The following is a 15674-nucleotide window of genomic DNA, read 5'->3' as shown; positions in this document are numbered from 1 at the left end:
AGCCTCTAAACCCACCCGCTCTACCCCACGACCCTCCCAGCCCTCTCCAGATGAAGATGTATGGGGCCTTGGCAGTTGGCATGGAAGCTGATGGCCACCCAGGTGGCGGTGCATTCCTCCATTCTTGTCCTCTCGCTGTCCTAGAACCCTGATTAGTGCTTGCTTGGATATTAACAGTTTGAGAGAGGCTTCACATGGATTCCCACATGTACCAACTTGAAGCAAATAACGATGAATATCTTGAAACTAGAAGCAGTGGCTCTACCATTTTAAAAAAATATATGGGGTCTCACTATGTTGCCCAGGCTGGTCTTGAACTCCTGGGCTCAAGCCATCCTCCCAACTTGGCCTCCTGATAGCAGCTACAGGTGTGTCCCACTGCACCAGTTTTTTTTTTTTTTTTTTTTTTTTTTTTGAGACAGTCTTGCCCTGTCGCCCAGGCTGGAGTGTAGTGGCCTGATCTCGGCTCACTGCAAGCTCCGCTTCCCAGGTTCATGCCATTTTCCTGCCTCAGCCTCCCAAGTAGCTGGGACTACAGGCGCCCACCACCACGCCCGACTAATTTTTTGTATTTTTAGTAGAGACGGGGTTTCACCGTGTTAGCCAGGATGGTCTCGATCTCCTGACCTCGTGATCCGCCCGCCTCGGCCTCCCAAAGTGCTGGGATTACAGGCGTGAGCCACCGCGCCCTGCACCTGCACCAGTATCTTTTACCCATTACATTCCACCAATATTTCTTTTTCTTTTTTTTCTTATTTTTTTTTCTTAGACAAAATCTCACTCTGTCACCCAGGCTGAAGGGCAGTGACACAATGTCAGCTCACTGCAACCTCTGCCTACTGGGTTCAAGCGATTCTCCTGCCTCAGCCTCCCAAGTAGCTGGGACTACAGGCCACGCGCCACCACGCCCGGCTAATTTTTGTATTTTCAGTAGAGACAGGGTTTCACCACATTGGTCAGGCTGGTCTCGAACTCCTGACCTCAGGTAATCCACCCACCTTGGCCTGCCAAAATGCTGGGATTACAGACGTGAGCCACCGCGCCCGGCCGCAATATTTCTCTCTCTAAAAGGAACTGAATGAAGCACTTGGGTTATGATCTTGTTTACAATTTTGAAGGAAAAAAAGAGCTGCAGCTACACAACACTCATTTCTGTACTCAGCCCTCTCCAGTGTCTGTGGCCTGGGAGAAGGCTGAAGGGGATAATTAGGATGCCTGCCACACCCTCATGGCGGTGACAGGAATGCTGAGTGCTTACACTGAGTAAAGTGCCATTATAACTGAGTGCCTGTGGAATGCCTCTGCTTGGCTGTCCCCCCGGCACTGTATACTCATCTGTGACACCACCCAGTCACCCAAGCCGGGAACCTGGGCGTCCTCAACACGTCTTCCTTTCTGATTCTCCATGACTGGCACTAGGCCCGAGGGCCACTTTTCTGTGGGCCCTCCCTGCCATGCCCGGTAGTCTTGCCCACAGTCCCTCCCCTGCACCATTGCCAGCTGCCTTCCCACACATCCTCTGTCCCCACTCTTGCCCCCTCTGGTCCGGTCCCCACCCTGCAGACACAATGGGTTTTCTTTTGTTGTTTTTTTTGAGACAGAGTCTTGCTCTGTTGCCTAGGCTGGAGTGCAGTGGTGCAATCTCGGCTCTCTGCAACCTGTGCCTCCCGGGTTCAGGCGATCCTCCTGCCTCAGCCTCCTAAGTAGTTGGGATTACAGGCACACACCACCATGCCCAGCTAGTTTTTTTGTATTTTTAGTAGAAACAGAGTTTCACCATGTTGGCCAGGCTGGTTTTGAACTCCTGATTTCAAGTGATCCATCCCCCTTGGCCTCCCAAAGTGTTAGGACTACAGGCGTGAACCACCGTGCCGGGCCAATGGGTTTTCTAAAATACAAATATGGTTCAACCTTGTTTAAAATCTTCTAGTGAAGACCTGAAAATTTGCCCTCACACAAATTTGCCCTGAAAAGTTGCACGTCTTTAACAAGATATGCAAAGCCCTCTCATTCTAACCTCTTCTCCCTACTCTGTCTTGAAGGCCATGCTCTCCCCCTGTGGGTCTCCCAGCACCGCCCTCCCCGATGTATGTGCTTGATCACCTGCAGGTCCTGCAGGTGGCTGCCTAGATACCAGCTGCCCCTGGGCCGACGTGCCCATCAGACCCCCCCAGCTCTTTGCACAGGTCTGCCTCAGGACTGGTTGAGTCTCTTTTGTGGAGAATCAAATTTGGGACTTAACCAAGGTTTCCAATGGGGCATGTGATACTTCCCTCCCCAGTGTTGGTACCAGCCCCAGAAGCGCCTGAAAAGATCTTCCTCCCACACCAGCACCTACCAGGAGTGTAGCCTGCTCCTCTGGGAGGTAGGAGAGTGGGGTGGCTGACAGCCTGGAGCTTGGGGATTGGCCAGAGCAGAACTCAAATCCAGGCGCAGCTACTCACTGTCATTTCAGGCAGGTTATTTAATCTCCCCGGGCCTCAGTTTCTGCATGTTTGAAGCAGGGCTAATAGTACCCTTCTCCTGGCTGTGGTCCAGCTGCCAGGTGCCACTGCAGACTGCAGGTGCTGGAGGGGAGAGGCACGTTGCCAGAGGCGCCTGGTCCTGACCAATCTTATAGGCTGATCTTTTAATAGGAACATCTGCCTGTTCTTTGGGACTTGTCCAGCAAATAACAGGAAACATTTTCTAAGAAATAAGTATAAACTGTGATGGGCCGTGGCAAAAGCAGTTTTTTTAAGCTTAGTCAAGTTGAAGCAGCGGGAGTGGAGGAGGATCAAAGAAACCTCTGCTAGTTGTGATTGATTCCTTGTCGCCTCCACTGCGCACCCGCTGAGCTGGGCTTTGGGCAGGTGAGCAGCACAGAGGCTTCCCTCCTCGTCCCTCCCCACACCCCACCATCGCCACAGCTCCCTCCGCCGCCGGTGGGACACCCAGATGGGGAGGAAGCTGAGGAGGCCACTGTTCACCCAAACTGGTTGGTCCTTCGGGCAATGCTGGGAATAGGGTGGGGGCTCTGGGCAAGCCCAGGAGGAGGAGGGCCTGGCTGAGTTCCAGGAACATCTCACACCACAAGGGAGGATCTAGCTGGTGCCATTCCTGTACTGTCAGGAGGCCAGAGGGCCCTTCTCCAGCTCATCAGGGAGGGAACTGCTCTGGCAGGGAGTAGGGAAGGCTGTTTGTGGCATCCCTCAAGAAAGCTCCTGCCTCAGAAGAGGCCCAGGCAAAAAGCCCACAACAGTCTACCTGTGGAGCAGGGGGAGCCCACAGAGCCCAGTGAGAGCTGGGGGTCCTTGCTGCCAACTCAGACCCTCAGATCCAAGCCAATGGCTTTGGGGCAGGGCAGCCAAAGCCATGGTAAGATAGCCTACACCACAGAGCCCCAGAGGCAGGGGCTGCCCCGGGCTGGCACATTTGGAAGGGATGCACTTGCACCCTGTCCATGGAAGGGCTGTCATCAGGCCTCAAGCATCTCAGAATCCTCCTCAGGCACTGCCTCCATGGAGGCAGCCGGAGGAACAGGAGAGTTCTGGGGTCCGAACCCTCTGTTGGGGAATTGGCTGGGGTCCCAATCAGGCTGAATGAGATGTCAAATTGTAGGACCCTTTCTTCAGGGTCTCCAGGAAGAACTGTTCATTCTCCAAGAAGTCACGGTCCTGCAAGGTAGATTTGGATGGGCGGTCACCTTCCCTGAGCTGAGAGAGAGGTGGAGCCCTGGACGCTAGCTGAGCCACCCGTCACTGAGGCCCCTCCCCACATCGTCCCTGACTCTGCCTGGCTCTGGGAGTCAGCAGGGGCCATGAAAGAGCCCAGGTATGGAGTGAGACAGACCACAGTCTCAATCCTGGCAAGGTTACTTGTTTGCTGTGGAACTTACGAGCACATGACTTCATGTCTCTAAGCCTCAGTTTCCTTGTCTGTAAACATTCCTTGTAGCCCTTCCTTGTAGGGCTGTGTGAGGGTAAAAGCTTAAAAAATACACAAAGCAGGCCAGGCATAATGGCTCATGCCTGTAATCCTAGCTAATCCACAGGCCAAGGGGGTAGGATCACTTGAGCCCAGGACTTTGAGACCAGCCTAGGCAACATCGTGAGACCCCATTTCTAAATATAAATAAATAAGTAAAATATAAACAAAGCCTTCAGCATTGAGGTTGGCACACAGGAAATGCTCCATAATGACAACTGTTATCATTATAGTTTTGTTTTGTTTAGTTTGAGACAAGTGTCTTGCTCTGTCACCCAAGCTTAAGTGCAGTGGTGTGAACACACCTGTAGCCTCGACCAGCTGGGCTCAGGCAATCCTCCCACCTCAGCCTCCCAAGTAGCTGGGACTATAGATATGCCCCACCATGCCCAGCTAATTTTTAAATTTTTAATATTTATTTTTTTGAGACAGAGTCTCGCTCTGTTGCCTGGATGCAGTGGCACCGTTGTGGCTCACTGCAGCCTCGACCTCCCGGGCTTAAGTGATCCTCTCACCTCAGCCTCCGGAGTAGCTGGGAGTACAGGTGTATGCCACCACACTCAGCTATTTTTTTGTGGAGACGAGGTCTCACTATGTTGCCCAGGCTGGCCACAAACTCCTGGGCTCAAGTAATCCTCCCACCATAGCCTCCCAAAGTGCTGGGATTACAGGTGTGAGCCACGCACCTGGTCCTATTTTTTTAGTTTTTCATTTTGTAGAGACGGGGTCTCAACATATTGCCCAGGCTGGTCTCAAACTCCTGGGCTCAAGTGATCCTCCTGCTTCAACCTCCCAAAGTGTTGGGATTACAGGTGTGAGCCACTGTGCCCAGCCTGTTATCATTATTGCTATAGGTTATCATGAGGTTTAACTGAGATGACATATGCAAATTGCTTTGCACAGAACCTGGCCTAGTGGGGAAGTCTGAGCATTGGCTCACTAAGCAAACTGCAGTTTTACTCCCCAGGAGCTGGGGTCACCCCTCCCCAGGGCTACCATGTGCTCCTCCCTGCCTCTGCCCTGAGCTGGAAGGACTCATGAACACAAGGATCCCCAAAGCCAGGAGAGACTCACCTGCTCTGCCATGTGCCTCAGCAGCACCAGCCTGGCATGGAGGTGCAAGGGGCTGGGGTCCAGGCCAGTCGGTGGCTGGCTGCACCAACGGGTGGTGGGAGCAGGAGGCATGAGGGCTGAAAAGGCCAAGGAGGAAGTCAGGGACCAAAGTGTTGGTGGAAATACCGGGCGGTCACAGCTTGTTCCTGCAGAGCTGCTCCCCCCACCAGTGGGTGGACCCTGGCCATATACTCAGGGTGCAATGGCACTAACTCTCAGAAGCCTCTGGCAAATGCATACCTGCTCCTACCTGGCAAGACCATTTATAGGAATTTATTCCAGTGAAATAATCAGGCAAAGGTGCAAACACATATGTAGGAAGATGTCCACTGGGTACTCTTTCTCTTTAAGACAACAAATCACTCAGCACAGAGCAGCCTCACAGTGGAAAACTGTGCTGATTGGGAATTGACTAAATGTTTAATGACTGATCTGAATACCTGTTCCACGTGTACATTACTGAGTAAAAAAAGTAAAGTTATTGAAAAACACATAGAATCCTAATTTTGTTTTTAAAAACGTGTACCAGGCTGGGCGCGTTGGCTCATGCCTGTAATCCCAGCACTTTGGGAGGCCAAGGCAGGTGGATCACCTGAGGTCAGGAGTTCAAGACCAGCCTGGCCAACATGGCAAAACCCTATGTCTGCTAAAAATACAGAATTAGCCAGGCATGGTAGCACATGCCTGTAATCGCAGCTACTTGGGAGGCTGAGGCAAGAGAATCGCGTGAACTCAGGAGGTGGAGGTTGCACTAAGCCGAGATCATGCCACTGCACTCCAGCCTGGGTGACAAGAGTGAAACTCCATCTCAAAAAAAAAAAAAAAAAAGTACCAGAGTGGAACATTATGCACCAAAATGTTAAAAGTGAAAAGTGGTTCTCTCAAGACTCGGGAGTGGCGATGAGGGTGACTTTTTTTTTTTTTTTTTAAACGGAGTCTTGCTCTGTCCCCTAGGCTGGAGTGCAGTGGCACAATCTCGGCTTACTGCAGCCTCCACTTCTCGGGTTCGAGTGACTCTCCTGCCTCAGCCTCCTGAGTAGCTGGGATTACGGGCACCTGCCACCACACCTGGCTAATTTTGTATTTTTAGTAGAGACGGGGTTTCATTATGTTGGCCAGGCTGGTCTTGAACTCCTGACCTCAGATGATTCGCCTGCCTCGGCCGCCGAAAGTGCTGAGATTATAGGTGTGAGCCACCACACCCGGCCTGACAACGACTTTTTTAATTTCCTTTTTTTTCCTGAGTCCAGAGTTACAAAAAGGTGACATTTTTCATAATAGTGTTCCTCTCTCTATTTCTGATTTATCTAAAATTAACACACATTATTTGTGTAAAAAAGAAATAAGGCGACTATAAAACCCAGCTGGCCGCCTTAACTGGAGCGGCTGGAGGAGGGCCTGCCCACTCCTAGCACTGCCCCTGCCCAGTCCTGAGCCGCCGGCCCTTCCTTCTGGAGCCACTCACCACTCTGGCTGGAGGCTGCAGGGCCCTGGGCCCTGGGGAACAGACCCACGAGGCTAGAGGGCAGGTCCTGTCGTGCGCGGTCCAGTTGCAGCCTCTGCTGGGCCAGACTCAGATGCTCCTGTCCCCGTTCCCCCGGAAAGAAGGACTCAGCTGTGAGGTGGGAGGCTGGGGGTGCTGGGGGCAGGGGCGCCATACACTCAGGGAGCCTTGCCTGGTGCATGTGCTGCTCCTGCTTCCGCAGCCGCTCCTGCTGTTGCTGCACCGCCTGCAACCTGGCCTGCTGCTCTGCCTGCACCTGCTGGGCCTCGCGCAATGCCCGCTCCCCCTCCTCGTACTTCTCGGAGGCCACCTGCAGGGAGGCCGCCTGGGTCAGGGCTGCCTGGGCTAAGATGCGCCCACGCCCATGTGCCCGAGCAGCACCTTGCTCATGCTTTCCACCTCCTCGGCGCGGAGCTTGACACGCAGGGCGGTGGCGTTGATCCTCTCCTTCTCCAGCCGCAGCTCCTGCCGCTCCTGCTCCAGGGCTGCTCTCTCCGCTGCCAGCTGCTTCTCCTCGGCCCGGAGCTCGCTGGCCCTGATCTTCAGCTCAGCCTGCTCCTGGAGACGGCGGAGGCCCTGCTGCATTCTCCTCCCAGGAGTTGCGCTGCGCTCTGTGCAGGACTCTAGGGTCCCCTCTGCCCACCCTGCCCCTGGGAGGGGGTGGTGGAGCCAGGGGCTTCCAGGGAGAGCCAGAGAAGCCTGGGGCCAAGCCGGAGTGCTGCCCTCACAAGCCACGTGACTGTGGCAGGCTCAATTCTGAAGTTCGGTTTCCTCATTTCTAAATGACCAAAGTCATGGGAATATGAGGATCAAATAAAATGTGTATAATGCACCTGGGACAATACGAGGAAGATGTTAGCATGATGATGCGATTACTGTTTTAATCCCTATGCTCTTGTGACATTAGTGCTACACTCTCCTTTCCTAAGACTGGAAGCGGATGTGTCCAGATGGAGGGGCGCAGGCAACCCTGGGCCTGCGCCCACTGTCCAGAGGCTCTGGGCCCTACCTTGGCCAGGCTGATGAGGGTGCCCTCCCGCTGGGTGTCCACCTGCAATGCCCGCTCGGCCTCGCGCTCGGCCCGCTCCTTACTCAGCTTTTGCTGCGCGGAGAACTCCGCCCACTCGGCAGCCAGGCGCCGCCGCTCCTCCCCGCACTTGAGCATGACAGACTTCTGCTCCTCCAGCAAGGCGCTCTGGGATGTGGGAGTGAGGGCACGGGGTGAGTGTCCCTGGGCATAATGGCAGGGGCAGGGGCTGAGTGCGGTGGCTTGACTCACCTTGGCCCGCTCCAGCTCCGCCCTTTCCATGGCCATCTGCTGGGCCGTGACCTTCCTTTGCTCCTCTAGGGCGCGCTGCATGGACTCCGCCTTGGACTGCTCGGCAGTCACCCGCCAGCGTTCCTGTAGGGCCCAGGGCAGGACTGAGAGCGTGGTTCCCGCCCTGAGGATCACGCCTGGCCACTCCCTGACAAGCTGCATGAACCCACCAGTGTCTCCCACACTATGCCACTGACACGTCCTTCCCAAAGAGGCACAAAATGAGGGGTGCCTGGGAGGCGCTGCCAGGGCCCAGCCCGCACGATTCTGCCCAAGAGAAGGACCCAGCAGGTGCCCTCCCAACCCTCAGGTCTCCAACAGCACCAAGGCTAGCAGCTTGGGAGGGCCAAAGAGCAGCAACATCCCTGCCACTGAATCGCCAGCTACGCACTCTGCCTGTCCTCACCCATCAGCCAAGCAGGCTAAGCACAGGGTGGCTTAATGCTGTGCTGTGGGCCCAGCCACACACAGCACAAGGCGAGAGCTTCACTGTGCCTGACCCCAGGCAGATGCTTAACACAGTTACCAAATGAAGAGGCGAATCAAAATGCTTCACAACATAAAAGCATCTCTATCTATGTTGATATGGCTACAGGATAGATATCAGGTCAGCAGTGGACATCTCTGACTAGTGGGATATTTTTATTTTCTTCTTTAAAAACATTTTTTTTGGGCCGGGCACAGTGGCTCAGCCCTATAATCCCGGCACTTTGGGAGGCTGAGACGGGTGGATCACCTGAGGTCAGGAGTTCAAGACCAGCCTGGCCAACGTGGTGAAACCCATCTCTACTAAAAATACAAAAATTAGCTGGGCGTGGTGGCAGTTGCCTGTAATCCCAGTAGCTCAGGAGGCTGAGGCAGGAGAATCCCTTGAACCCAGGAGACGAAGGTTGCAGTGAGCTGAGATTGCGCCACTACACTACAGCCTGGGTGACAGAGCGAGACTCTGACTCAAAAAAAAAAAAAAAAAAAAAAAAAAGTTTTTGGCTGGGCATGGTGGCTCACGCCTGTAATCCCTGCACTTTGGGAGGCCAAAGTGGGCAGCTTGTCTGAGCTCAGGAGTTTGAGATCAGCCTGGGCAACATGGCAAACCCCCGTTTCTACAAAAAATACAAAAAATTAGCTGGGTATAGTGGCATGCACTTGTGATCCCAGCTACTTGGCGGCTGAGGTGGGAAGATTGCTTGAGCCCAGGAGGTTCAAGCTGCAGTGGGCTGAGATCTTGCCACTGCACTCCAGCCTGAGTGACAGTGAGACCCCATCTCTAAAAAAAATTTTTTTTTTTGGCCAGGCGTGGTGGCTCCCACCTGTACTCTCAAAATGTTGGGAGGCCTAAGTGGGCAGATTGCTTGAGCCCAAGAGTTCAAGACCAGCCTGGGCAACATGGCGAGACCCACATCTCAGTAAAAAATACACAATTAGCTGGGTGTGGTGGTTTGTGCCTGTAGTCCCAGCTACTCAGGAAGCTGAGGCAGGAGGATGGCTTAAGCCAAGGAGGTCAGGCTGCAGTGAGCTATGATCACACCACTGCACTCCAGCCTGGGCAACAGAGCAAGACCCTGTCTCTAAAAAGTAACAGTGCTTTGTAAAACCTTAGAAGATGACAACTACTAGCTGAGGACAAAAAGATAGGTGGGAGGACAAGGAAGGCTTTGTGGAGGTGGTAGCATCGAAAGATTCATTACCATTGAATTCAGCCTAGAAAGATTTCCACAGGTAAGGAAAAGGATGTGAGCAAACGCAGGGACTGCAGGTGTGCACCACCACACCCAGTTAATTAAAACAAAATTTAAATGTTTTTATTATTTAATTTTTTGAGACAGAGTCTCGCTCTGTTAACCAGACTGGTGTGCCATGTTATGATCTCCACTCACTGCAGCCTCCGTGTCCTGGATTCAAGCGATTCTCCCACCTCAGCCTCTCTAGTAGCTGGGATTACAGGCATGCGCCACCACACCTGGCTAGTTTTTTATTTTTTTATTTTTAGTTTCACCATGTTGGCCAGGCTGGTCTCGAACTCCTGACCTCAAGTGATCCTCCAGCCTTGGCCTCCCGAAGTGCTGGAATTACAGGCATGAGCCAACTTGCCTGGCATAAAAAAATTTTTTTATGGTCTCGCTAGGCTGGTCTCAAATTCTGGGCCTTAAGTGATCCTGCTGCCTCAGCCCCCCAAGTAGCTGGGATTATAGGCACAGGCCACTGTGCCTGGCTAAGGTCATCATTATTTAAATAAAGCATGTGCTTATATATGAAAGGTATCTAGGGAGTTCAAATGTCTCTGTGAGAGCTGAAGAGGCTAGGATGACATTTAATGGGCAAGAGCATCTGTCCCAATGTCAGGCCTCAGCTAATGTGACAGATTCGAGTGTCAGGAAGTGGGAAGTGCAGCTGATGGTTGCGGGGGCTAGACTGCGGAGGGCAGCCAAGGTGGCCGAGGGGCTTGCGGTGCTGAGGAGCGGGCAGGGCGTGGTGGGGGCCTGGCCAGGCGGCCCCTGCATGCTCAGGTGGGCAGTGCTGAGGGCCTGGCCAGGGCAGGGAGATGTAGAGGCAGGAAGCGGCAGGTGGGGCACTGACCTCCTGAGGAAGTGAGGTCAGGGGAGTGCCACCACACCTGCGGGTGCCCTGGAGAAGAGGCCCCGTGGCAGGAGGGCCAGGAGGACGGGCCTCACCTGCTCCAGCAGCCGGCTCTGCTCATTCAGCCGCGCCTCCATCTTCCCGATGACCTCCTGTTGCCGGCTCCGCTCCTCCTCCATGTCCCGTTGCTGCTGGCCCAGCCGCTCCTGCAGTGCTGGGGGCAACCCACAGGGTGCTCAGCAGCTGCTCCCCTTCCCACCAGGAGCCCGGGTGGCTGAGAGGGGAGGGCGTACCCCGCAGCTGCTCGTCACGCTGCCGGATCCCCAGCTCCCGCTCCTGGGAGGTGGTGAGGTGCGAGGCCTCCACGCGGGAGGACAACTCGTGCAGGCTGCTGGAGAACTTCTCCATCTGGTGGATGATGCTATTCAGGGACCTGGAAGAAGACTGGGTCACCCCCTCCTGAAGGTCTCGGGGACCTCCTGGCCCCCAACCTCAGGCGGGCATGGTTGGGGCAGCGCACATACCGCGTGTGGGAGGTGGCACTGGTGGCCGCATCGACCTCTCGGTCCTTCAGCAGCTTTAGCCGCTGCAGCTGCTCCTCGTGGTCTCTGCGCATGTCTAGGATGGACGCCCTGAGGGGAGGCGGGAGAAGGCGGTCACTGTGAGCTGGATCACCCTGATGTGGTAACTCCTTGTGGAAAGGCGTGTTTCCATGCAGCCCTTGCTCCCAGGCCTCTCCTCCGCCGGGCACTGCCTCAGTTTCCCCAGCTCCTCTGTCTTATCTGTCATGGTGCCTCAATGCTACACGCACTAAGATGGGCATTCCTCCCATTATTCAGCTTTTCTTTTTTTGGAGATGGAGTTTTGCTCTGTCACCCAGAGTCTCTCACTCTGTCGCCCAGGCTGGAGTTCAGTGGCGTGATCTCGGCTCACTGCAACCTCTGCCTCCTGGGTTCAAGCAATTCTCCTGCCTCAGCCTCCCGAGTGGCTGGGACTATAGGCGCTCACCACGCCTAATTTTTTATATTTTAGTAGAGATGGGGTTTCCACCGTGTTGCCCAGGCTGGTCTCGAACTTCTGAGCTCAGGCAATCTGCCCACCTTGGCCTCCCAAAGCACTGGGATTACAGGTGTGAGCCACCGCGCCCCGCCCCAAGCAGTCTTTTTTTTTTTTTTTTCTAGAGATGAGGTCTCACTATGTTGCCCAGACTGGTCTCAAACTCCTGGCCTCAAGTGATCCTCCCACCTCGGCCTCCCAAAGTGCTGGCATTACAGGTGTGAGCCACTGCACCCGGCCCTGAGCAGTCTTAAAAGGCTGCCTCTGCCTTCATCGACCTGACTCCCTTAGGTAACTTTTCTTAGTTTCCTTCTCTTCTAGAAAGGCAACCCTATAAACATGGCAGGCACAACAGCGCAAGCCTTTCCCAGGTGGATCTTGTTTCTAGCCTCTACTGCATGAGCAGGCGAGTGGATGACCCTGTGCTTAGTTAGACCCTGGGCGGCTTGCTGCTGCCATGCCATGCCTGAACAGCCTGTGGGTACCCCCTCCTGCCTCTGTAAGAGCAGGTGGCACCCCCACCCATGAGTGTGATGGGTCAGTGTGCTCAACCCTCAGTCCTCACTCACTGGACTGGGAGGGAAGGACCCAACCCCTGTCCAAAGGCTGCTGAGCCACAGCGAAGGGTCTCGTGGGGATGGCTCTCTTCCGGCTACTCCTTGCAAGCCTGCTCCCCAGCTGCCTGTCCCTGGGCCTCACCGCTGCAGCTCCCGGAGCCGCTCCATTTCCTGGTCCTTCTCCTGCGCTATGGCCGCCAAGCGCCGCTGGTGCTGGGCCGTAAGCTCAGCACGGGCCTGTTCGGCCTCCTGGCAGTGCGACAGATACCGAGCTGACAGCTCTTCGTTCTCTCTCCGGAGCCGCTCCTCCCGTTGCTGGTACGATGTTTCTAGCACCTTGATGCGGCTTCTGCCAACAGAACACCCAGCCATGGCGCAGGGAAGGCAGAGGGCTGCCGCCTAAAGGCCTCTCCAGGCACACTGGGTGGCCTTTGGGGTCAGTGTGAGATCCAAGGCAGAGCTGGGGCCAGCGCCAGGGTACCTGTGTGCACTCTCGATGAGCTCCAGGTCTGCCTGGTGCTGCTGCTGCAGACTCCCCAGCAGCAGCTCATGCTGGGCCCGTTCTAGCTCCAGCTTCCGCACCTGGGAGACGGCAGGAGGGCCAGCAACCAGGGAGGGGAGGTGGCTGTACTCCACGTTGCCCTGTGCCAACAGCCCTTCCTCCCTCCTGGGGAAGCTTCCAGCCACTCTCAGTGTCCCCTCCTGTTGCAACCCTGCCCCCAGCGCCAACGGCCCCGCTGCCCCTCACCTGGGCCTCCAGCTCTGCCAGCCGGGCCTGGCTCTGCAGCAGCTCAGCCTGGAGCTCAGCGGGGCCGCTCTGAAGTTGCACCTGTGCTGCCAGGAGCTGCTTCTGGTATTCTGTGCCCGGCAGCAGGCTCCGGGCCAGGGACTCTGGGAGCAGGGGCTGGAGGAGAGGAAGAGAGGTGTTCCTAGTTAGGGAGGGGACAGGGGCCCAGCTGAGATCAGATACCTCCTGGCCCACTGCTCACTGGACCTCCCTGCATCTGATCTGTGGCTGCAGATGGGGCCAAGGCCTTGGAAAGTCACAGTCACTGCGGCTGAGCAGTCCCCAGTGTACCTCCCCTTGCAGGTCTGGTCAGGAGCATGTCTCCCTCCACCCTCCGGAACAGCTTCCTCCCCAGCATGGTCTCCTGCTTCCCAGACAAATGGCTGAACCCCAGCAGAGTCTTCACTATGACAAAAGCTGATGCTGGCTTTTCCTGTCAGGCCTGAAGCCCACATGTTGACACTAATCTGGTTCCCACAAGCTGTCCCCTACCCACCATCTCCCAGGGACACACTCCTGGGGGGGGGGCACACCTCCCAGGCCCAGGTGTCACAGGTGACTGCCACACATGGGAAACAGAGGCAGAGGTGTGGTGGGAGGATGGCAAGGGTGGAGGAGGCCTTCTTGACAGAACAGGACCCTGCGGCCCTGCTTTCTGTCTGCAGCACCCCAGCTCCCCGGCCTGGCTGCCTCCTCAAACTCCCCACTGATGTAGGCAAATTAACACCCAGCTCTGCCCAGGAGCAGCGAGGCTAGAAATTCAGGCAAGTTCTAGTGGGGGGTGCCCGGGGAGCTGGCTGACGTCACATTTGGTATGTTTGACACATTTTTCCTGGCAGGTCGTCAGGTCAAACTGTGGGTGTTGCCCCTGGGCATGGAGAATTGCTCCCTAGGCCCTGAGCTAGACCTGTCTGCCCACACCCCTACCTGGACGGGCACGGAAGGCTCTGTGGGTTTCTGGGTGCTCGGGAAACACGTGGCAGGCTCTGAAACATCAACAGCAGAGAAATGAGCAGGAGGCCCAGGGCTCTGGGCCTGCGAGTGTCCAGGAGGGGCTGGTGTAACTCATGTCCCAGGGACCCCAAAGGAAGCTCAAAGCACCTCTTCCTCACCCAGGGTTAAACTCCCAAATGAAGCAGCAAACAAAAAACAAACCAGTGGCTGAGAGGTCTCCAGGGGCTGTTCCCCTCTTTGGGGAACCTGTAGGGAGTGCTGAGGCGGCATGGTTCTGAGTCACAGGGGACCTGAGGACACAGGGATGGGGCATGGTGAGCAGCCTCTGTGTGGGACACGGGGACGGGGCAGGGTGGGCAGCCTCTCGTGGGACACGGGGACGGGACAGGGTGGGCAGCCTCTAGGTGGGACACGGTGACGGGGCAGGGTGGGCAGCCTCTACGTGGGACACGGGGATGGGGCATGCTGAGCAGTCTCTGCTGGGACACAGGGATGGGGCAGGGTGGGCAGCCTCTAGGTGGGACACGGGGATGGGGCAGGGTGGGCAGCCTCTGTGTAGGGCACAGGGATGGAGCAGGGTGGGCAGCCTCTGTGTGGGACACGGGGACGGGGCAGGGGCAGGGTGAACAGCCTCTGTGTCCCTCTCTCAGGACAGAGGCCTGTGCTGCCCACCATGCTCTCATTCCCACTCAGCCCGCAGCCCAGGCCTACCCCGAGACGCCAGGCCTGACACACGGTCTTTCTCGTGCAGTTGTTCCAGAGCTCCCTCCAGCAGCTGTGTGCTCAAGCCCTTGTGTGCTGGTGAGAGGTTGGCTGAGGAAAGGCAGCATTCAAGGTGAAGGTGACAGAAGGCCCAGGTCAGGCTGGATGAAGACAGGGCCCAGGACGGGCTTCACACGTGAAGCTCGTGGCCCCCCTTCCTCCTGCTTCCACCATCCCGTCTTGGGGCGTTCTCCTCCCACGTCTGAGCTCCTGGGATTTCTGGGCATCTCTTCCCTTCCAGTACCCCCTTCCTGCCTCAATGTCCACAGTGGCGCAGTGAAGGGACACTGTCGAAGCAGTGACAATGGAAATGTTACAGACACTGGAGTCAAGTTCAAGTTCAGAGCCCTGTTCCAGTCCACTTAACTTGGCTCAGCTCTAGATTAGGATTCTGCTCAGTCTACCAAATCTGGCTGGCTCCCTTTCTCATTATTTCCACCTCTTTCTCGGCTCACGGGTCAGTGAAGAGACAGGCTCTTTTCTGTTTTGGCCTGAGCTTTCCCCTTGGCCTCAGGTCAAAGTCAAAACTGCCCTCCTGTCATCAACCCCAGGACAGGGTGATGTCCCTGGGCTGTCAAAAATTGCCCAGTTCACTCCCCTGGGCTCTGGCCACAGCACATCTCACCACTTCCTCTGGACTCCCCCAGCATGCTGGCCCCTTGTGCCTTCCTGCCTTCAGAGGTCACTCGCTATCCTGCCCCACGGATAGGGGCTTCTCCAAGAGGCGCCTCTCGGCCACTATGTCTCCTCTAACACTCTCAAAGAGCACAGGGACATCTCAGCTCACACACGCCATACTCGCTTCAGTGGAGTCGGCAGAAGCACCGGCTGTTTGGATGCTGGGACTTCCAGCCTGAGGGCGCTGTGACAGGGCAGCGGTGTGTCTGCCACCTCAGGGACCCTCTGTCTTCTCCTCGATCAAGTTAGCACCTGTCCCCACGGCGGTCAGGGCATGAATGTCAACAGCCCTCCTTCTTGGGTATGTCCCTGGGGCAAGCCTGGGAGCCAGAGGCTCTCTCTGCAGTGCCTAAAAGGCAGAGTAGCAAAGCCAAGAAGCGGCCTCTGTGGCCACGGCACCCTGCC

At 55.9% G+C, this 15674-nt stretch overlaps 1 protein-coding gene across 31 annotated transcripts in view; it reads right to left on the bottom strand.

Annotated features, from left to right (window-relative positions):
- Positions 1-2608: 2608 nt before the first annotated feature.
- Positions 2609-15674, bottom strand: part of FBF1 (Fas binding factor 1) — a 31090-nt gene continuing 18024 nt past the window's right edge. For 30 of the 31 annotated variants that reach the window (XM_055388879.2, XM_063706073.1, XM_019027695.4 and 27 more), the window contains 16 exons: positions 14541-14642; positions 14031-14119; positions 13803-13861; positions 12837-12992; positions 12570-12670; positions 12231-12437; positions 11000-11107; positions 10769-10908; positions 10571-10689; positions 7863-7985; positions 7593-7778; positions 6965-7141; positions 6756-6893; positions 6545-6662; positions 5041-5156; positions 2609-3656 (listed from right to left, as the gene is read on the bottom strand). In XM_055388879.2, the coding sequence (XP_055244854.1) occupies positions 3573-3656; positions 5041-5156; positions 6545-6662; positions 6756-6893; positions 6965-7141; positions 7593-7778; positions 7863-7985; positions 10571-10689; positions 10769-10908; positions 11000-11107; positions 12231-12437; positions 12570-12670; positions 12837-12992; positions 13803-13861; positions 14031-14119; positions 14541-14642 (2023 nt within the window). In that variant the 3' untranslated portion in view covers positions 2609-3572. Of the gene's footprint in view, positions 3657-5040; positions 5157-6544; positions 6663-6755; positions 6894-6964; positions 7142-7592; positions 7779-7862; positions 7986-10570; positions 10690-10768; positions 10909-10999; positions 11108-12230; positions 12438-12569; positions 12671-12836; positions 12993-13802; positions 13862-14030; positions 14120-14540; positions 14643-15674 lie in introns of those variants that run through there. The other variant, XM_063706086.1, reaches the window with a different exon arrangement.

The sequence above is a fragment of the Gorilla gorilla genome, chromosome 4 (genome assembly GCF_029281585.2).
Source record: "Gorilla gorilla gorilla isolate KB3781 chromosome 4, NHGRI_mGorGor1-v2.1_pri, whole genome shotgun sequence".
NCBI classification, from domain to species: Eukaryota; Metazoa; Chordata; class Mammalia; order Primates; family Hominidae; genus Gorilla; species Gorilla gorilla.
This window is presented reverse-complemented; position numbering and strand designations above follow the sequence as displayed.